The sequence below is a fragment of the Tauraco erythrolophus genome, chromosome 2 (assembly GCF_009769465.1).
Source record: "Tauraco erythrolophus isolate bTauEry1 chromosome 2, bTauEry1.pri, whole genome shotgun sequence".
NCBI classification, from domain to species: domain Eukaryota; kingdom Metazoa; phylum Chordata; class Aves; order Musophagiformes; family Musophagidae; genus Tauraco; species Tauraco erythrolophus.
Window position 1 is genome coordinate 47,963,634 of NC_141466.1, and position 22,481 is coordinate 47,986,114.

The 22,481-nt window shown below is 39.2% G+C and overlaps 1 protein-coding gene across 1 annotated transcript in view; it reads left to right on the top strand.

Moving 5' to 3' along the window:
- The window catches only part of CSMD1 (CUB and Sushi multiple domains 1), a 1,221,578-nt gene that overhangs the window by 985,929 nt on the left and 213,168 nt on the right, over nucleotides 1–22,481 (top strand). The window contains exon 24 of the mRNA XM_086608338.1: nucleotides 18,540–18,731. Within this exon, the coding sequence (XP_086464464.1) occupies nucleotides 18,540–18,731 (192 nt within the window). The remainder of the gene's footprint in view (nucleotides 1–18,539; nucleotides 18,732–22,481) is intronic.

The window sequence follows — 22,481 nt, forward strand, 5'->3', positions numbered from 1 at the left end:
GTGCTCTGAGTACTGTGTAATGCTGACGGCTCTGTGATCTCTATGGAGTTGTACAGATCACGGTGTACGCAGAACTATACTGTACAGTGATTACTCTTAACTCCTTTGAAGGTAACTTGTACAGTGATTTTATTTGTATCTTATTTGGTGCACGTAGATGCGAATGAAAAAATTACTTTCACAATTTCTATTTGCTAGTAGCTATGTTGTTGATTGTTTTTTAAGGACATTGCCATTTTATTTACATGTCCAAAATTCATAGAAAGAGGGTAAAACACTTAAAACAATCTTCATATCTTAAAACAAAAGCTGCAACAACGAAGGCAGCATCTGTGCTTCCTGTTCTAATAATTGTCCATCCTTCTTTTCTCAGTAACAGTTCCCACACAGTTGGGAAGAAAAGACACTTTCCCTCACAGTACTGACTAGACCTCTCAATAATCTTTTCTTTTCATGGTGCTTGAAGATGAGTATCTATATTTGTGATACCATCTACCCATGTCCTCAGAAAGTATCCTGGGATTGTGATGTGTAAGGAACTTTACCACTATGTAGAACTGCTCTTTGGGCTCTCCTCAGACCTGGGGGCTTTTACCAAGTTCCTCGCAGGCGGTTGCTTGTCTTGAGATGGCATGAAGTTGCTCTCTGTCCTTATCCAAATGTCTACTTTGGCAAACTTCACTTATTGGCAGAATAATCTCTGGAGTCCATCATAATGAGTCAGTGGAAGGATCCTTCTGCTTCAGGAATACTGACAGATATTACCTATAGGAATGTGCCTGCCTGCACTGGGTCACTCAGCAGTATCTTCTGCCTCACAACAGGCTTCTGTGTGCTTCAGAAACAGGAAGAACTAGTTACAGACTTTATAAAGTCTAAAAACCAGAGATTTGTGCAGCTAGATTTTAACTTTCTGAACGCCTTTCACTTACCTGTTCCTGATTTGCTGCTATAGACTAAAGATGAAGTTCTGTGTTCCTCAACACTTGTCTTTTATTCGTATCTTCCATTTCCCTATGATATGAAATTAGGTTCCCGTACTTCTGTGCTAAAATGGAAATGAAGGTTGGAAAAATTCTCACAAAGGATTTGTCATTTTGCGAATGAATGTTATGTAGACTCAGATCTTATGTTAATGTTTACTTACGCCAATATCAAATCCATGACATCATGGCATTTTCTTTCACTGAAAGCAGAATTCTGGGTGGCTATCATTTCTGCCAGAAGAGTGGGCAAGATTCAGGCCCTTGAGATGTGCTCAACTCCATAGAACTTGCATCAAATTCTACCTGGAGTTCCTAAAAGAAAACAGATTTAGGATTGCGCATAGATAGATTTTTTTTTTTTTTTAAATGTAGGTTTATTAGTTTTATTTGCATTTATCATCCTCTATATTTAGCATGCATAATTAGCAGTTTTACAATATTCTTTTCATAGGTCTCAAGATACACTTTTCGGTTTAAGAAAAGAAATTTGGAAATAGTTTTCTCAGACATGATGCACTGATTTGACATTCATACTATTCTGTTATTGCTAAAGACTTAGTTCTAATTTTCAGTTTGATTTCTGTGCTATAAACATTCTCTAACCCTACATCTTTCAAGGGATAGTAAAAATTAATGCGTGGAAGGTGAGTTTGAATTTGCATAATCTAAATTTATATAAATGGTTTAAACCTGGAAATTAATTGAAGAGAATCCCGAACTGAAATTTAATTTACTTCATTTCCTATTCTACAGTGGTTGAAAATGTTAAAAAAACGTCAGTGAAAACAATGTTCTGAAACTGCAAACTCAGTCAATTATCCTAGCAGCAGACAAACAGACTCAAATTCAGAAATATAGTGGCTTTGCCTCAGGCTGATAGTGTCAGTTGAGCAGAACAATCCAGTAATGAAAAGAAGCTCTTGCAGTTTCCTTTCAGTAGCTAATTGGTGTATGAGATTTGTTCCAAAGAGAATCTTCACATACTGCAGTAAAAATGTTAGACAAAATTAAATGGAAATAAACAAAAGGCAAAAATCATTAAATGAGTATGTCTTAACCTATACTTAAATATATTCACAGGTCATTTTAAGAGCAGTATAATTATGTGACTAACTTGAAATCAATGTAAGCTGTATTGCATGCATAAAAAAAACTATTCTAAAAGAAAGTCATAGTTGCATAATGGAGAACTAAAAATTAAATAAATGCCAAAAGAAAGTTTTGTCAGAAATTTTAATTGAATTGACTCATGTACGAGAATCATGATATCCTATTTGATAACATGGTCACATGATAGTCTTTTCCTTCCCTCTTCCCTAAAAAAGGAAACTGCCTTCTACTTCCAATATATTCTGTACTTACATAATCCGGCCACATTCTCAGAGCTATGCTTCTCCTGTACTCTGAACAGTGTATCTGTTCAGGGCAACGTGATAAGGGAAGATTTTTTTAAAAATCCAATTTCATGAAAATCAAAAGATTTCACAAGATTAGGATGAATTTGCATTCAATTTTAAAGTATAGGAAAAAAAAAATCCTGAATAAGGCATTCAGGATTTTCAGTATAGAAGTCTTTACTAGGTGTCGTGGTTTAGGCTGCTCTGGCAGCTAAATTCCACACAGCTGCTCACTTACCCTCCCCCACCCTCTGGTTATGAGGAAGGGAATTAAAGGAGAAAAGGGAAAGAGACCTGTGGGTTAAGAACAATTTAATACTACTACAATAATATATATTTATCATTGTACATATATATGTATGTACAATGATATATATATATACAAACGAGTGATGTACGATATAATTGCTCACCACTCCTTAACCAGGTCCCATCTCAAATAGATTTTTCTTTAGTAAGTACTCTCAGCAGCTCTGTATTAGGATTGAGGTCAACTATTTATCCATCTGTACTGGTTTGGCTGGGATGAAATTAATTTTCTTCAGCTAATGATGAGTACTGCTTGCACAGTATCAGGGCCTTCTCTGTTACTCACTCTGCCACCCCAGCAGGTAGGCGCAGGGTGGATGAGAAAACCCTGCCAAAACTACGTGTATATGATATATGAGCAGAATTAGGGATGCATGTAGAGAGCAGACTATTCAGAAGAAAGATAGTTAAAGAAGATCAATGCTATAAAACTATCTATTTCTATGCCTTCCACTTCCATAAACTTCCTAGGTAAGGAAGGTTTCTTAAGACAGAATGACGAAAGGTAGACAAGATTTATGTGTTTCTCATCATCTGAATAGTTCATCACAGTGTATTTAGAAGTCGATTTTCAGAAGAAGTGTTAGACCTCAATACCACAGCCAGAATAGCAGGTGCTGTGTGCATGTTGTTACCCCGTCAGTATATTAAAGAATGAGCACAGCCACAGATGATGAGGGTCTTTAACTTTCAGTCCTGCCTGTGCAATACTGGTTTTTATAAGCTTGTACAAATCTTTTTCCATGTTTCAGTCCATCCTTTATGCTTACAGTGACTTGATTACTCTAAGAGTGAGTATTCTCGAAAAGACTAGGAGGAAATGAATGCATTTGTAATCACTGAAACGTTTTTCTAGGTATTAAGCCAAAGTATCTTGCACTAAATAACATAAACACATTTTTTTCTTATGTTATTTACCCTCCTTTTCTTCCTCTCCCCCTCAAAAAAAGGGCAGATCAGTGCTCTTCTCACAAGCACTGACTGGATCAGTCATTTCCCCACTGATTGTAAAAGAGGCTTAGACTTGGAGTGTTCCTGAAGATACCTCTCTATAGAAACTTGAAGTTGGAGTTCTTAAACTCACATGGAATCATACCTTTAATCCCTGTTTCTCTTACATTGTGTATAAATGATAATTATTTATTCGTTTGCTGATTGCAAAGCTTGCTTGTATGCATTCTGAGCATGCACAGTAATTATCTTGATACATGCACGTGTATTTGCATACCTTTCTCTTGCAAGTATTACTTGTTAAGAGTATTTTCTTTTGATAAAATCATCACATACAAAAACTTCTACTACCTCTTTATGTGTATTTAACTTGCTTCTTAAATTTCTAATTTTGAATAAGACGTGGACACAATGAATCTTGTTTGAAATTGGTGAGGAAAAGCCTTAACTTTTTGTAATATACTTATTACAGAAGAAAATTACATAAAAGAGTTATTTCTTTTTCATTTTATGCTCAAAAGTCCTGTTATTGACAACATCATTTAACATCACTGTGTTGTGTTTTACGTTTGCATAAATCTTCTTACATGTTGCTTATGTCAAGAAAAAGTGCTGAAACTCTGTCACAGCTGGAAGGCTTCAGGCGGCTCCAAGCAGACCAATGTTCTAATGCGAAGGCTTTAGGCTCTACTCTAAGGAAGGCCCACACTCCTCCAAGGCTCAGGAGGAAATGCCTCACCCTTAGGAGTAAACGCCCTGCCTTAAATAGTCAGGAGTCACATGGTTTGCTAGATGGGTCAAGGCTATTGGTCACTTGACCATCCATCTCCCAGAGTGATTGGCTGAATGCTACAGCACCTGTTTCAAGGTAACTTCCCCCGTGTAACAAGCTACAGGTGTTTCTTAGTTAGCCTGCATAGGGAAAGAACTTTCACAGGATGCTGCAGCATCCTGTGAAAGGTTTCTCCACAATTTCCCCTTTTTGTTTTAAGATTAGTTTAAATCAAGCAGGGAGATTTTCCAGCAATACCATGGGAGATACATCTAGCAAACCAGTCATACATTTAGTTATTAATTCTAACATTCTGACTCCGAAAGAGACTTGAAATTTAGTCTCTACTCATGGAAGGAACAGGTTGATGGCCGATGTCATTATTTCCATTAGAAGGGTCATTTGATGGATGATCTCCGTTCTGGCCATTGTTCGGACGTTGCCTGTTCTGTTTCTGATGTTGCAGGTCAGGGCAGACGCATCTTGCAGGTAGCCATCGTATCCCAGTATCTGTGGAAACGCAAGCATACCCACGACCCCAAGCAATAAGCTCATATGGGCCTTCCCACGTCTTAGTGAGTAGGTCTCGTATCCAGACTTTCACTCGGGGCAGGTGCGTCTCACCTGAAGACTGCAACGAAAGAAAGTGATTCAAAATAATGGGATTATTTGAATTTGATGGCACAGTAAGATGGTTAATTGTGTATAACGCTTTTTCTAGGCGATTCTGTGGGGTTTCTCCATGCATTCCCCCTTTTTGTTTTTCTAAAACACGCTTCAAGGTGCCATGAGCGTGTTCAACAATGGCTTGGCCAGTAGGAGAATGCGGAATACCCAAAGTATGATTTACACCCCATAGTTGTAAAAACTGCCGCGTCTTCTGTGAGACATAGGCCGGGCCATTATCGGCTTTTATAGAAAAAGGCACGCCCAAGACCGCAAAAGCGAGTTTCCAATGGGCAATGGCATCGCGACTTTTCTCCCCAGTATGAGCAGTTGCCCACATAGCTGAGGAGAAAGTGTCAATAGACACGTGCACATACTTAAACCTGCCAAATTCAGGAACATGCGTTACATCCGTCTGCCAAAGCTGCAGGGCCTTTAGGCCTCTGGGGTTTACCCCCGATGGCAGAGGTGCCGCAAGTCCATGGCAGTCAGCGCAAGCGCTGACAATGTCCCGAGCCTCAGTGGGCGTTAAGTGGAACTGTTTCTGCAGGGTATGTGCACTTTGATGGAAGAAATTATGCGATGCCTTGGCTTGTGCGATTTTACCGGGCTGAGGTGCTACCCATGTGGGATTAGCTAGCATGTCAGCCCTGGCGTTGCCTTCCGTTATAAAGCCTGGCAAATTAGTATGACTATGGATATGCAGGATGTAATATGGGTGAACTCGATCTTGAATTGCACAACATAAGGTTTTTAACAGAGAAAACAGAGCCGCATTATTCACTTCTTTCAGAAGTGAACATTCTAAGCGTTGCGTTATATCAGAGCAATCAGTCTTTTCCGGTATTGTGACAGGGGGGGTGGGCGTGGAAATCATCGCACAAATTTGTCCTGTGAAGTCAGCGTCAATAACTCCTGGGTGAACAAAGATCCCTTGAATGGTGGTACTAGATCTTCCCACCAATAATGCACTTAGCCCATGTCCTAGAGGCCCAAATGCATCCAAGGGAACCTTATAGACCCGACAGGATTCTAAGACGACTGTTGTTGCGGTGCATACATCCACCCCGGCTGATCCCTTTGTGCTGGCTGAAAGCTGGCTGAGTAAGCCTGGGTTGGTATCATGCCCTGGGGAAACATTTCTGTCTGAGCGCACATCCCCATTGCGCTCCTGGGGAAGTTTCCCGAATGTGTCAGGGGTCGGCCATTGGCATGATACAAGGATTCACAATATCTCGCAGAATGGCCTGGCTTATCGCATCTTATGCAGCGAGCAGGTCTCCTGTTATCCTTGCTTCTTCTTTGTCTCATCTGTCTTTGTCTATTGTCCCTCTTAGGTTGTCTTTTCGGTTCTGGGTCAGCGTTTTTGGGTTGAATAGGCTGTAGAATTGTGGCCAGAGCAGACTTATAGCTTTCAGATTCTAGCTTAGAGCATGCTTCGATCATTTCTGTTAGTGTAGGCTCCCCCGGCATGGAATTTATGATTTTTCTACATTCTTCATTGGCATTGTCTTTTGCCAGCTGCTTACATCGTAGTTGTCTCAGGTTTTCATCTTCGACCTGTTTTTCAAGGGCTGCAGCAACTTTCTCTACGAAAGATAAAAAGTGTTCTTTCTGCCCCTGATAAATCTTCACGTACCGTGTTTTTGGGGCAGCCATATCTATGCCCTTTAATAGAGCTCCCACGCCGATCTTTTGGGCTTGCTCAAGAACTTGGGGGTGCCATGTAGCTTGAAAATCGGGGTCAGCGAAAGCATTGGCTCCCAGTAGAGCATCTGCTGGAGCTCCGTATCTGGGGTCAGTTGGGGGTAATTGCATGTTTCCGGCTGCAGCTCTCTCAGCCATTCTTCTCCAATTGGCCTCGAAGACCGTATATCATACTGGTTGAAATAATACCTGACCTAGATGTTTAATGTCAAATGGGGAGAGTAGGTCAGTATTTAATATCCTGATGATCTGCATGACCTGAGGAGAGTCTAACCTGTATTGTGCTACCTTTGTTTACAGGTCTTGGACTACCTTCCAGGCGATGGTTTCGTGTTTGTCAATTTGACCTGAGTTAGGAAGCGCCTTTTGTACTGGGAAGGCTTGGATAAGATCCTCTGTTCGTTCATTACTTCCCTGAACAATCTGCTCAGACCCCTTTTCAGGCAACCCAACTTTTTCTATTAGATCCCAGTCGCCAGCTTCCAGAGCCCGCCTCTTGACTTCTTCCCAGAACCGTTTTGAATTTTTTGGACGCACAGTCACCTTGCATTCGGGAAGCATCCAGGGATGGTTGTGGGCCGGCCATGTTTGTTGTCGTCTGACCGTCGCCACGGCTTCCTGCAGTGATGAAACATTATCAGGCAGGGGTGTGTCCAATGACTTCTGACAGGATGCAGACGCTGGGCCAATGGGTTGTGTAAAGGCAGAGGCTGTGGCCGGTTGTGGAACAGTCCATGGAGATGCAGTCTGGGTTGCAGAAACTTGTGTCGGCACCACTGTCTGTGAAGGTGCCACTGCTGTTGTCAGTGGCATACTTGGCGCCACTTCCGGGGTCGTTGCTGGGCCGGTTGGCACGGCCAGCCCAGGTTGTCCCGGTACAGATTCGGCAGCAGTAACCTGCCGCAACATTTCCATCAATGCCGTTAGTTGTTGCGACATTCCTTGCAAGCCTGCCATAACCTGCTGTATTATGAAATGCGTTGTTCGGGGTTGCTCCATTTGTGCCCGTGGCAGATAGCCGGGCGCTATGGGTGATGCCGCAGGACATGAAGTTGCGGTAAACCAGGGTGCCATGCCCGGGAACTGTCCTTGTGGTGCCTGGTCTGGTTGAGGGGCCAATGGCGGAGCAGTAGGAAGAGCACGTTCTGCTGTAATGGCTGAAGTAGCCGGTTGAGATGCAGAAGAAGGGGAGGCTATTGGGGCAAAGGGTGGGGGACGCTCCGATACTTTGTCTTGTCCGGAGGAGTATTCTCACATCAAAAAAATCACGAGGAGGACACTTGGGTTGGACGTAATCTCGCAGGGAGGGATAAAGCTTCTGTGCAGTCCCCACAACTTTCTCCATATCTGAGGACAGCGGGGGCACAACTGGTGCACTACTCGTGGTCAGTCCCCTTTCAGATAACTCATCGTCCCCTTCAGAAACTTCACTTGTGGATTCATCAGAATCTGGCAATACTTTTTCCTTCCTTTCTACTGTCCATTTCTGCATTACATCATATACAGTTCCCCAAATACGTAGCAGACTGGTCAGGTTCTTTCGTCCGAACACTGTTTCATAGATTACCTTATCCCCTAGCTGCTTCCACGCTTCTGAGCTAAAGGGGGTGTTGAGGTCGGTCAGGCACTCATGCTCTGCCGCCCAATCTAACAGCTCACAGAGAGCTTCATCACTTATTTTAGCCCCTGCGACTGTCATTGCAGGTTTGAGAATGGAGAACATCATGCTTTCTTTTGTGGAGCTTTGTCCCATCATTCTAATTTGCAGTTCATCCCTTGGAGTCCCATGTACGGAAGCACGTACCTTCAGATCTTAGTTGCGGCTGGATCACGTCAGGGTCACCAGTTGTCACAGCTGGAAGGCTTCAGGTGGCTCCAAGCAGACCAATGTTCTAATGCAAAGGCTTTAGGCTCTACTCTAAGGAAGGCCCACACTCCTCCAAGGCTCAGGAGGAAATGCCTCACCCTTAGGAGTAAACGCCCTGCCTTAAATAGTCAGGAGTCACATGGTTTGCTAGATGGGTCAAGGCTATTGGTCACTTGACCATCCATCTCCCAGAGTGATTGGCTGAATGCTACAGCACCTGTTTCAAGGTAACTTTCCCAGTGTAACGAGCTACAGGTGTTTCTTAGTTAGCCTGCATAGGGAAAGAACTTTCACAGGATGCTGCAGCAGCCAAAAGGTTTCTCCACAAAACTCCTTTAAAAAAGTATTATCCATTGAATGACTGTCTCATCAGTATAGTAAAAAATGAATTGCCAATAGATGTCAAACCTTTTGAGAAACTGAAATTGTACCTCTCAATTTCCAAGGGTTACAAAGCAGCAGGTATCATAACTTATTGTGAACTCATTCTGCTGTACAAGCATATACAAATATATCAGTTTATTCGAAAAATGTGGCTTTTTTGGTGTCTTTCAGATAATCTGTATTAGAATGTAAAATATTCAGTCACCGAGAAGTAAAAATATTTCAGCCCTCCTAACAAAAACTTTACGGATTCAAGAGAAAGAGGCCTGGAGCTAATTTTGTCCCAGTGCACACAGCCCATGCTCATTGGTCATCCTAGACTCTTTGAAAGTTCACACAAGTTTCTGATGCCTCACCATAGTCACATTATCCAATCATTTTTCTTTCTATAGACTTTTCTATCATTCTAATTAGGTAGAGATTTTGTAACTGGCACATTTTCCAATACATAGACTTTTTCTTTACAATCAAGGTTTCAATAGCACATAAATGGTTCCAAGACAAAATGAAGATGCCAGGAACTCTCATTTTGAATTGCATTGATTTAATTAAATAGAATATTTAATGGATGTTTAAGATTCAACAACTGCAGAATGAGTATTTGTTGACATTTACATGCATTTAGAAAACCATTACAGACTCTGAACATTAACTCAAGTACCATTTCATACTTTTAATTACTCTTTAGTAGTTCAAATATGATTCTGTGTGGAACATACAGATTATGTTTATGAGCTTAAATTACTTGAGATTTAGATAACGCTAACAGAGTTCTTGATGTTTCCAATGTTTTCACTTTACCTTACTTTTTAAATATTAAAACACCTGTTAATATTTCCATGTATTTATTGAAATAGGATTTATATATGTGTTTGCTCTTCTTTTTTTTTGGAATCATTCAAAAATATTTCACTCTGTCTTTAGCTCTGTCTTCTATGACAATTAGAAATGAAAAAATAACATCACCTTTTCACTGAGCAGAGCCCACCTAGTCTATACTTATGGTATAGTAAGTAATATAATTATTAGAGATTATCAAACACTATTTGGAATCCCATGGGGTGTGCTTTTAATCCTTTAGTACTGAAGATATGAGCTGCAAAAACTTCAGAATAATTAACCTTTTATTCCTCTTCTTGTGAGGTTTTTATGGGGATTAGTGATATTGCTGTTTCCCCATCTGTAATAAACAGTAATGTTAATAGGAAATTATATGAGTATGAATTTACTTAGCTAAGCTGAAATCATTGACCTACACCTATATGCTATATATTATGTTTTTAGGACGTGTTCTTATTTAGATTAGATATCTAAAGTTTCACATAGCTGACATTTCTTCCAAAATGTCTGTACAGTTTTGTCTAGTAGGCTTTCTATTTAGAATTCATATTACAAACTGCCAGAGCCCACAGAATTTGCAACACAGGTTCATGGTTTTTTGAATTTACAAGAATAAATTCTCTCGAAATTATTATTTTTCTTACCGTTTAGTGGCTACTCTATTCCTTTACTTGATGGTTAGAATGTTTTGGGATGATATCTGAGGCCAAGGTTCCACGATCCTTAAAAAGGAATCTGTGAAGCATCAGTGCAAATCTGATTTGAATCTTGCACAACCACATGATTGAATTCCTGTAAAATTAGCTAGAGCATACAGAAGGAAACTTAGTAGCATTTTGTGCTGCTACACCAGTTTCGTATACAGTTTGTAATAAAGTCAGAATGGCATTGACAAACAATGATTAATCCAACATAAAGCTTGTAAATAAAGTTAACCTGTCAAAAACTGTTGAAAAAGTTTGCACCATGGAAGCACAGTATTAAGGGCTCTGATGTTACATTTATTTAACTGTCAGTTCAATTATTTGCTCTGTTTCAAAACTGTTCTCTTCTATCTCCATGGGTAAAACTTTAATTGCCATAGTATATTTTGTGCCAAAGCATGAACAAGGTTTACAGAGCCAGAAAGAAGAAAAGGAAGGAATGAAGCCCTGCAGACTAATTTCTTGTGTGCTTATAGGGGACCTGTATTCTGGTCCCCAATTACAGTGTACTTATATTTTCTGCTATGAGAGGCATAAAATAACATGCTTCAGCATTCTTTTGTGTAGGCAGTAAAATTTGGACGATCACCTTAGCTCACAATTCAGAGTGTCTTTGTTGCATTTGTTCACTTCCTAGACCAGAAACGCATAATTTTTTTTTTTCTCATATGCTTTATAAAAGTCTTAGTATTGAACTTAAGATTAGAGTTTCCAACTAGAGACCAAATACCTAAAGGCTGGTAATGCATACCTTTTAGGTGCTTACTTTTTTGTGTGTCTGGCTTTTGGAGAATGATTATTTCAAAATACCTTTGGACTTCTTCCAGAAATAGGAATAGGAAATTACTTACTTTAGATTACTTATTTTTCATATAGCTGGTATAGGTTTACATTCAATGTAAATGCACACACACACCCATATATATATATATGTGTGTGTTAAGTAAAATGTATTCTTCCTTTCAAAATAGGTGAAGAGAACATTTGCAGATATCTCAGAACATCATTAGCTTCTGTCAAATGTACACTGTACTATATAGAATCCCTGAGGATTTCCCTTGGGGACACAAAACCAAGACTCACTTCTTTTATGTGAATTTGTATTGCGGACAGGTTTTGAAGGGTACAAACTTGAAGTTGAACTCAAAGGTGTGCTCCAGGGATGCATTTAACTTACTCTAGCCACTAATGGACACAAAAGCTAATCCAAAGTAAAAAGACTTTAGTGCAGATAGTGCAGTCATTGTCTCCTCAGCTTCATCGTTTCACTGCCCAGATTTGCTTCTACTGTACTATATTACTTACTAATGTAGACAACCACAGTACCCGTCATAATTAAACTGAGTTGAAAGAAGCTGTAATGAATAGTCTACTTACATTACAGATATGTCAATATTTTTTACCCTGACAATTGGTATTTCTACATTCCTGAGTATTTATATCAAATATGACAGAACAAATCACAGTGGATAAATAGTGTCAGGAGGGAATAGTCAATCATCAAGATGTGTTTTGACGGTTTTGGTTTTAATTTAACTGGCTTTTATCGATTCATTGTTCTGATAATTCTATAATGAAACTGAGAAATAAAATAATTGGCAGCAATTTGCCAGTACAATAATCTTTCTCAGCAGTAAGAATATTGGCAGAATTTCTCTGACTGCTGAGTCGTTTCAATGTCAGGTAAACCTGAGTACTGTGACACGGTGGAGCTCATGACCGTATTTCCCCACTGTGAAACTTCACAGCATGTACTTTAAACACCGAAGTTGTGTTGCAACATTTAAACAATGAGATTTCACAACAATATGGTCCTTGATGACATTACACCAGATGTACAAGAGCATCAGGGAAAAAGGGAACGGAAAGTTCTAGTTTTGGGGTATGATGGGAAGGGGAAGAAATGGTATAAGAAGAGCTGGAAAGAGAGCTTGGCTATGAATGCTCAGGGCAAGATCCTGCTATATTTGCACACAATTAGCACCTACTTGCATGTGAAATATCCCAATTTTTAATAGACCTACTGACAAACAGAGATAGTCTTGCTTGTGGAAAAGTGTAGTGAATATGTGGCCACAAATTATGTACTGTCATTCTTTTATTTTTTTCTAGAGTATACAAAGTGGCATCTTAAAAATTTGGCATAAAAGCCAGCAGTTAGTTTGTTGGCTGTCCTTGCAGGGAATATTCTATTTTTCAGATACAAAAAGCAATAGTACTTTTTATTTTGTCACAATGAATGTTTGTACCTAATGTTTTTCACAGACATAATATTGTGAAAACAACCGTAAAAATCGAGTCTGCCACTGGATTTTTCCTGAATTAGCAATAATTAGAAGAAATTAAAATAAATATTAATTTTCCAAGGTGGTCTTTTGAATGAAATATCTGAATAATCTAAAAAAAAAACCGCAGCAAATACTGGAGGGTTTAGTGTATCAAGGATATTTAAATATAGATTTTAGATTTTTACTTCCAGTTAGATATTTTTTTTTTTTTGTATTGCTTGTGAAATAGGAAATTGAATTCTGATACCCAAGATAGTAAGTGTTTATGTTCTCTACAATTAGCTTATCTAACACTTTACCCCAAATAAATACTTAGATTTGAGTTTAAAATAGACTGACAGAAATTCTTAACTCCTCTATTCATAAAAATGCTCTCACCGAGTCTCAAAAAAAAATTTAAAACGCAATATATTTCTTCATGTCCTCTGACACATGCAGAGGCTGAGAAATTCCTATATATATGCATATATAGCAGACTAAAAGGGCTTGTTTGTCCAAAAGTTTGTTTCATTTCATCCAAATTTATCTGTTGGTCTTATAAAAGATATTACCTCTCCTGACAACCTTTTCTACTTTATGTGGTAGCAGGTAGTTGAAAATCAATCTCTTATGTAGCTTTCTAACTATATGTCGGTCTTGTGGAAAATTGATTTCAACACACACACAAACAGATTATTTAATCAGGGAAATTTCATCTGTCAATCATGTGCCACTGCCAATGATAATCAAATGTTGCACATACTAAAGGATGGGAAAGTATCTAAAAGCAGGTGCAGAGAAGTAGTGTTACACTGGCTTATGCTGTCAAATAAGCATTAAAATATCATCACATTATCTATCAATAAACTTACATTTTCAGGGTATTAAGTAAATGTCTTTGTATGTTTAATGGGGAGTTTAAAACTATGAAATATATCTATTTCTTGTGAAGTTCAGTCCATCTGATTGTTCTGATAATCTTGTCTCTTTTTACACTGAATGAAGAGAAAAAGACCTTTTTAGAATTCATAGATTCACAGATTCATAGATTTCTAGGTTGGAAAAGACCTTAGAGATCATCGAGTCCAACCTTCCCTAATCCCCATTAAACCGTATCGCTAAGTAGATCATCCACCCTATTCTTAAGCACATCCAGGGATGGGGACTCAACCACCTCCCTGGGCAGCCTATTCCAGTGGCTGACAACCCTTTCAGAGAAGAAATACTTCCTAACATCCAACCTGAATCTCCCCTGACTAAGCTTATACCCATTTCCTCTTGTTCTATCACCCAACACTAATGTAAAGAGCCCTTCCCCTACCTCCCCACCATCTTTTCTCAAGTATTTGTAGGCTGTAATCAGGTCTCCCCTCAGCCTCCTCTTCTCCAGGCTAAACAGCCCCAACTCCCTCAGCCGCTCCTCATAAGTTTTATTTTCCAGCCCCTTGACCAGTTTAGTTGCCCTTCTTTGGACTCGCTCCAGGAGCTCAATATCTCTCTTAAAGCGAGGGGCCCAAAACTGGACACAATATTCCAGGTGCGGCCTCACCAGTGCCGAGTACAGGGGCAGGATCACTTCCCTGTTCCTGCTGGTTACACTATTCTTGATACACGCCAGTATCCCATTGGCCTTTTTGGCCACCTGGGCACACTGCTGGCTCATATCAAGCCGGTAGTCAACCAAGACCCCCAGGTCCTTCTCCGCCAGGCAGCTCTCCAGCCACTCTTCCCCGAGCCTATAGCGATGCTTGGGGTTTTTATACCCCAAGTGAAGGACTCTGCACTTGGCCTTATTAAAGCTCATGCCATTGGCCTCAGCCCAACTATCCAGTCTGTTCAAATCCCTCTGAAGGGCCTCCCTACCCTCGAGCAGATCGACACAGCCTCCCAGCTTGGTGTCATCCGCAAATTTACTGAGGGTACATTCAATCCCCTCATCCAGGTCATTGATAAAGATGTTAAACAGAACTGGACCCAGCACTAAGCCCTGGGGAACCCCACTGGTGACCGGCCTCCAGCCGGATTTAGCCCCGTTTACCACCACTCTTTGGGCCCGGCCATCCAGCCAGTTTTTAACCCAAAGGAGGGTGTGCCTATCCAGGCCAGTAGTTACCAGTTTCTCAAACAGAACACTATGAGAAACTGTATCAAAGGCTTTACTGAGGTCAAGGAAAACTACATCCACAGCCCTTCCCTCGTCAACCAGGTGGGTCACCCTGTCATAGAAGGTGATCAGGTTTGATTGGCAAGACCTGCCTTTCATAAACCCATGTTGACTGGGCCTGATCACCCGGTTAACCTGTATGTGCTCATTAATAGCACTCAAGATAACCTGTTCCATGACTTTGCCCGTCACCGAGGTCAAACTGACAGGCCTGTAGTTCCCCAGATCCTCCTTCCGCCCTTTTTTGTAAATGGGGGTAACATCCGCCAGCCTCCAGTCCAGCGGAACTTCCCCAGTGAGCCAAGACTGTCCAAAGATAATGGACAGGGGTTTGGCAATGACACCCGCCAGCTCTCTCAGGACTCTCGGGTGGATACCATCAGGCCCCATAGACTTGTGGGCATCCAGCCGAAGGAGCAGATCCTTGACCCATTCCTGAATTGCACAGTTCATCCAATCTATTTTAGGTATCTACCTTAGAATGAGATAAATCATACTTCATAAGTTACTATTAACTCTAAAAGACAGACAGCTGGTTAGATACGGCTGTTTATATAATCGACACTGAGAGCTAGTTAAAATGAATTCTGCGCCTTTTGTCTGGAAACCGAGAGTGTTTGCCTGTTTCCTTTTTGTCAAGAAAATGAAATTGCAGCCATGTGCAAATATTCACACGGAAATAATTTTTTAGCAAGGGAGTAATGATAAATCTCTATAATCCATTTGTACTGTGTGTGATTATACGTAATCCTTCTGGCACATACTCTGCACCTCTCTTAGTAAAGTAAACATTGTCAGGGCATGAGTATGAGTGTGAGAAAGTGATTGTCTAGACTGCTGTAAAGGTTGGGTGTGGATACTAAAAAGCTAGAAGCAGAGAAATTTTCCAGCTGCTGCAGCATCCTGGGAAAGTTCCTTTTTCCATGCAGGCTAGCTGAGAAACATTTTGAGGTTTTTGTAAATTAAGACTTTATCTTGTACCTGTAGCTTGTTATGCAGTCTTGTTTATGGCACACTGGGAAAGTTGTTTTGAAATGGGTGTCGTAGCATTTAGCCAATCACTCTGGGAGGTGGATGGTCAAGCGACCAATTGCCTTGGCCGTCCTTGTGAACCATTTTATATATATGGATTTGTAATTAATTAAAATTGGCATTTTGGCATTTTCTCCTGGACTTGAATTCTGTGTCGTTCTTCTCTCCATCCTTGGTACAACAGCGACAGTTGGGGTAAACGCTAGCGAGCTTCTAGCTTGGGCTGTCTAGCACTCCCTCAGTCTCTCTCAGGCATAATGTAGTAGACAGTGTGAGCTAAATTCCCAGGAAGTGGCTTGTAGACAACCATGCTGTTTTGAAGAGTAATCGAGTTTAATAGTGCATGGCTGTGGTCAGAGCATTCTCATTGGTCTTGGGGTTTGACATTTCTTAAGATATTAGCACAGACAGAGATGCATCGTCTATGTGATGGAATAGCATTCTTTTTTGAGTGGGTTTTGAGTGGGTTTCCTTTTCCGTAAGTGTAGATACTTAAAATTCTGAGTCACTACAGCCTACTATGTAAAGAAAGAACCTAAGCCCATGTCGTGGTTTAACCTGGCTGGCAACTAAATGCCACACAGCCACGCGTTAACCCTCCCCCACCCCCAGAGGATGGGGAAGAGAATTGAAGGGGAAAAAGGAAAGTGACTTGTGGGTTGAGATAAGAACAATTTAATAGTATTAGTAATATATGAATATATATATGTATAATGATAATAATATATACAAACAAGTGATGCATAGTGTAATTGCTCACCACTTGGTGACTAGACGCCTTGCCATTCTTTTCATCTGAGGTTGATCTTAGTGCCAGGAGAAAGGCAGGAGAAAAATATCCTACTAACTCTAGTTTGTGAATTTGTAAAATAATGAAAAGCTGTCTATGGATATGTTATTTATCATAAAGATGTCTGATTCTCTCTTAACACCTCTGCTGTGAAGACAGGCTGAGAGAGTTGGGGCTTTTCAGCCTGGAGAAGAGAAGGCTTCAGGCTGATCTTATTGCAGCCTTCCAGTACTTAAAGGGGGCCTACAGAAAAGCTGGAGAGGGACTTTTTACAAGGGCATGTAGTGATAGGACAAGGGGCAATGGCTTTAAACTGAAAGAGGGGAGATTTAGATTAGATATAAGGAAGAAATTCTTCACTCTGAGGGTGGTGAGGCACTGGAACAGGTTGCCCAGAGAAGTTGTAGATGCCCCATCCCTGGAAGTGTTCAAGGCCAGGTTGGATGAGGCTTTGGGCAACCTGGTGTAGTGGAGGGTTTCCCTGCCCATGGCAGGGGGGTTGGAACTAGATGATCTTTGAGGTCTCTTCCAACCCTAACCATTCTATGATTCTGTGATTCTATGATTAATTAGTGAAAGACCTCATAGAATTGTAGAATGGTTTGAGTTGGAAGGGACCTTAAAAATAATATAGTTCCAACTTCCCTGCCATGAGCAGGGACACCTTCCACTAGACCAGGTTGCTCAAAGCGTTGTTGAACTTGTTCTTCAACACTTTCAGGGAGGGAGCATCCCTAAGTTCTCTGGGAAACCTCATGTAGAGAATTAGCTGAAAATAGCAAACTGAAGGGAAGATCAGCAGCGTTATTCAGAACCACTTAATGAGACTGCTTGGTAAAATAAAGACAGCAAAATGGGAACAATTTGTAGTGTCAGAATTACCTCCTTGGACTGGGGATATGACAGTAACAAAGGAAGAATCCACAAAGAAGAAGAATCATGGATTTGGGAAAGATGAATTTGAAACCACACTTTATATTGCTCCAAGAACTGGACATCTAGGCAAAAGGAGAGATTTAGTCTGCGTCTTTACATTTTAGCAGTGCTGTATGGAGAAAATGCAGAGAGGAGAGGGTAAAATGTGGAAAGACTTGTAGCTGCTCAGAGTAGAACTGCTCATTCCTGTGAGCACAGAGGGAGCTGTTTATCACATTCAGAATGTTAATAGGCCAAAAAGGGGAAAGCAAATGTATGAGCATTTCTTCATTTTCAGCAAAGAAGAAACTGAAGCCATGCTACCTTGGCACTGGGATGGATGAAATAATCATTGTATTTTCTTTCTAGGTTACTACTATGGTTTGCTGGCTTCATTATGGAGATTAGATGAGGAGGTGAAGCTCCCACTTAGTGCCAAATACAGGGTCGATACTACTTGCTCTCCACTGAATAAAAAAGAATGAAAGAATAGAAGTGGTATAAATTAACAAATTGCTCACTAATCTCTTTTGGGATAATGAAGATAATACACTTTCTTCAATAAACTAATGCCATAATCGAATATCAAATGAATAATTAGTCCTTGGTGTTTCAGTTTCTGATTTACTCAAATTATATAATTTATCTTTGGTCACTATGGATGCATCTAATCTAATTGAATCACGGGAATATAATTTGCATCTAGATCAGATTCATTTGCATTATATTTTATTTGATATTTTATATCTCTGTCTTTTTTTCTTCTATCTTCCCATTTCTGTTTGCAGGTTTTGACCTAGTGAAGTGTGAAGATCCTGGCATACCGAGTTACGGCTACAAGATCCGAGATGAAGGACATTTTATAGACACTGTCATATTATACAGCTGTAATCCTGGCTATACAATGCATGGCAGTAGTATTATGACTTGCTTAAGCGGAGATCGAAGAGTATGGGACAAGCCTTTGCCTACTTGCATAGGTAGGTGGATTGTAATCCTTGCATAGGTATGCATTACCTATTGCAATCTTTGCATTACCAACTTGCATAGGTAATATGGGTTGTGACAATGAAAGACTTTGGACTGGTGTTTCAAGAAAAAAAATGAATTCTGTCTTTCAATACTTTATGATATGATAGTGGTGTAAACATCTTTTAAATTTCAAGTAAAGATTTACTGTGGACATCCAAGTATAACTTCTCTGAAATAGATGGCTGGCTCTTAATGACTAAAAAACTGTTGAAAAACACTTTTTTCTGTAGGCTAGCCTTTGACAAAAGGCTACTGCTTTGGTACTGATGATATTCTAGGTCATTGCATCTGATAAGCTATCCCAGGCAGTGGTATATAGGTAAACACTTCATAAGCTAAGCAAGCCCTATCATAAAGCAAACCAAGATTATTTTTTTTTACTTTATCTATTTTCATCATCTAATATTTCAGCATCTTATTCGTGTGAAGCTTATTTCTAATTTTCATCCCACATTAGTGAATTATTTTATCTGCATGCTTTTGTGTCATTGTTGCCATGCTAGGGTACCCCGTCAGAGCCTTGAGATAGACCTTTTCTCTCGATATCACGTATCTTTAAGTGTCTAAAATTGTGCTTCATAAGTGTTAAATAGAGAAGTACTAGGTGAGATGCATAAAATAATTGAACACCACTATAGCTATTGTCCATTGTACCTTTCCTAGGCAGTTTCTCTTCTCCAGTTTTGCTTTCCAGTCCAGCAATCACCAGTGACTTCCTGAGTTCGAGTTTCAGATGGAGTTCCCATGAGGCCTTGAGAAAGTCTTTCTTTCTGTGTGTCTTCTGACAGTTTTTGCCTCTGCTGCCTGCTACAAACAAGCCACCAAGTGCTTTCAGCACTCACCTGATCTGCAGGATACCTGCTGGTTGCCTCTCCCCCATATTGGTGCTACATTCTCTAGTCCAGGAACTGTTTCCTTCTGAACACATTCACAGACATGCGATCTACAGAGGAGCAAGCTCCCTTCCTTTCGAAAGTTCAGCTTAGCCAGAGAATAACCACCAGAAAAACATCAGCGAACGGCATTTCTACTGTCTTAGTAGAGGTGTTGATTCTATAATTATGTATCTGTAAATTTTCTCTTATACATATCACAGGTCAACACAACTCTTACAGTTTTGTTAAAGACTTTTCCAGACTTTTTATACATTCAAGTCCTCAACCTCTTCAGTTTAATTGGCTAGCCTCCTTTTCCTCTAAGTTTGCCCTTTTGTAGAGAAGAGCCATAATTAGTCCTGCCTTTGCCTGTCTCTCCATTTAATTTAAATGAAGTCATTACTTTAAGGTCATTTTCTTTTATATTTTCTTATGCCTGTGTTCACCACCACATAAGTATTTGAATCAATTCTAAACTAGTTGTTGTTTCCAAGACTGTTAGGTGAATAAATCCATCAGTCTACCTATTTCTTTTTCTTAGTATGATGATTTGTCCTCTAATCTGTATGTGAGATGTTAAAATCTCAACCATATACTATTAAAAAAAACCAAATAAAAACCAATAATCATGTATATTCCAGTCTGGCCTGGAGGAAGATAGGAAACCCAGGATGAAGTGAATCTAAAAAAAATTCTACATCTTTGCTCCTGTAGAACATCTTTCATAACCCTTCTCCAAAATATTTTTGACCAATAGTTGTTTTTTTTTATGCTGACTTTATTTAGTTTACTGCATCACTACTAGGTAATGCTCCCTCCATTCCCATATCTCTACCTGTATTTCCAGTTTTCTTGATAACGGTATATTTTTAAGCTTCTATATTCCACTTAAGATTGCTACTCTATCTTTTTTTTTTTTTAATTTTCCCCTAATACTTTGATTTTATACCTTGCATTATTAGATTTGGTTTCTGTATTTTGTTACTAATCTTTTGATATCACTTGTACCAAAATCTCTTATTTCTTGAGGCTCTCACTTCATCTCTTAAGTGAAATTATGCACTGATATCAATAGAATAGTCAATTTTCTTTTAGCATCCCGAGACAGATTTGTTCTTGCTTTCTATCTGTTCAACTACAAAGCTTTCTTCCTGTGTACCTTTATCTATTTACATATCTTTCTTTTTGCTGTCCTTGTTCCTATCTTTGAAGTCAAATTTGGAGATTGCATCACTTTTGTATAAAGTCCCTCTTCCTGTTCTTCAATTTGAAAGTTTTCAGAAACATTAATTAGCTCCCCAAAAAGTTAAATGTTCACTATTGTCTCTGAAAATCTTCTAAAGGTGAATCTTTCTAAACAGCCTTTCACAGTCTGTTACCCTCATTAAATTGTTTTGTTTTTTCTACTGTTCGGAGCACAGAAAACTTGTCATGAAAATCCCTGAAAACTCAGTTAAGCATCTGCAGATCATTTCATGATCTCTTTTTTTTTTTCCCCTCTAGTGTTATTTATATAATCTTTTCTTTCATCAGTTTTATCTTATGCTATCACAGCTTTTATCTCTTTCTACTCCAATTTGACAGACTTCTCTTCTTCCTTTTTCTATAGATGTCATGAACTGCCAAACATCACTTACTTTCTTAGACATATTTTTGTAATATCCTCCTGTTTGTGGAGACCTATTCTTTTTTGCTTGTTGTGTTTTAGATCAGCATTCAATATTTACTGGTTTTGCCAGTGATATTTACATTCATCATTGTCTTTACAATCATTTCAGTCTCATTCACAAAAACTTTCAAGCTCATGCATGGACGTATTCCACATATTCGATACTTAGTCATCTTCAGCGATACACTGCTGTATTTGTCTTAGCATTCATTTTCATTTTTAATAAGTTCTAAGCCTTAATGAAGAAAAACAATGAATTCCTGTAATTCCTTCTCTAGAAGATTATAGAACTCTAGAAGATTAAAGACTATAGAACTTATACTTGAATATAAGTAGCTTCTGTTAGTTATAGTAGAGTTATTTATTTTATATAGTGTGTTCTTTGAGGCGGTGACTTTAGTGTGCTCATTTCTGCATATTGAAAACCAAACTTTTTGATTTTTTGTTATAATCACTTGTGAAAGTTTACTAATGATCTGCTCCTAAATGGGATATTATTTTTTTAAAAAAAATGTATGAACTATATAATGCATTATCCCAAATTTTATCATGTATTTTGTTTCTAGGTAAGTCTTCTCAAAATTGTAAAACAACTCTATCAATTAGTTTGAGCTTAAATAATTTTGGTTTCATTGAGTTGTCTTGAGCTTTTTGGTGAATACAGTACTGTTATCAGTCATATCTTTATCTGTAGTCATCTATCATAGCGATTATTGAATTCCTAATTTTCTTGCATAATTAAAATTGACTGAAATCTTAGACAGAGATTATGTTTGAAGAAATTATGTACTAAAGCAGCTTTATGCTGTGGTTCTATAAATAATGTATAGCGTTTTGAGTGATCAGACCAGGAGGATAGGTAAGTAAATCAGTCACGTTTTTCCTCTACAGTTATGTTCCTTCTTGGTAGTAGTTTTGATTATCAGCGGTGACTTGGTGGCATATGTAAGACATTATTAAGAGTGTTGCTGATAGATTATTTCATCCAACTGCTATAGTTCTTTCATCATCTGAGTCTTACACTGTGCTTGCTATACCATTGTGCTTGAAGAGTTCCCCGTAGTAGCATTTTTTAATACCACTACTTGTAAGGCAACACTGTAAATGAAGTAGGAGTTCAGGTACATCATTGAACTGAAGAGATACTGATCCTG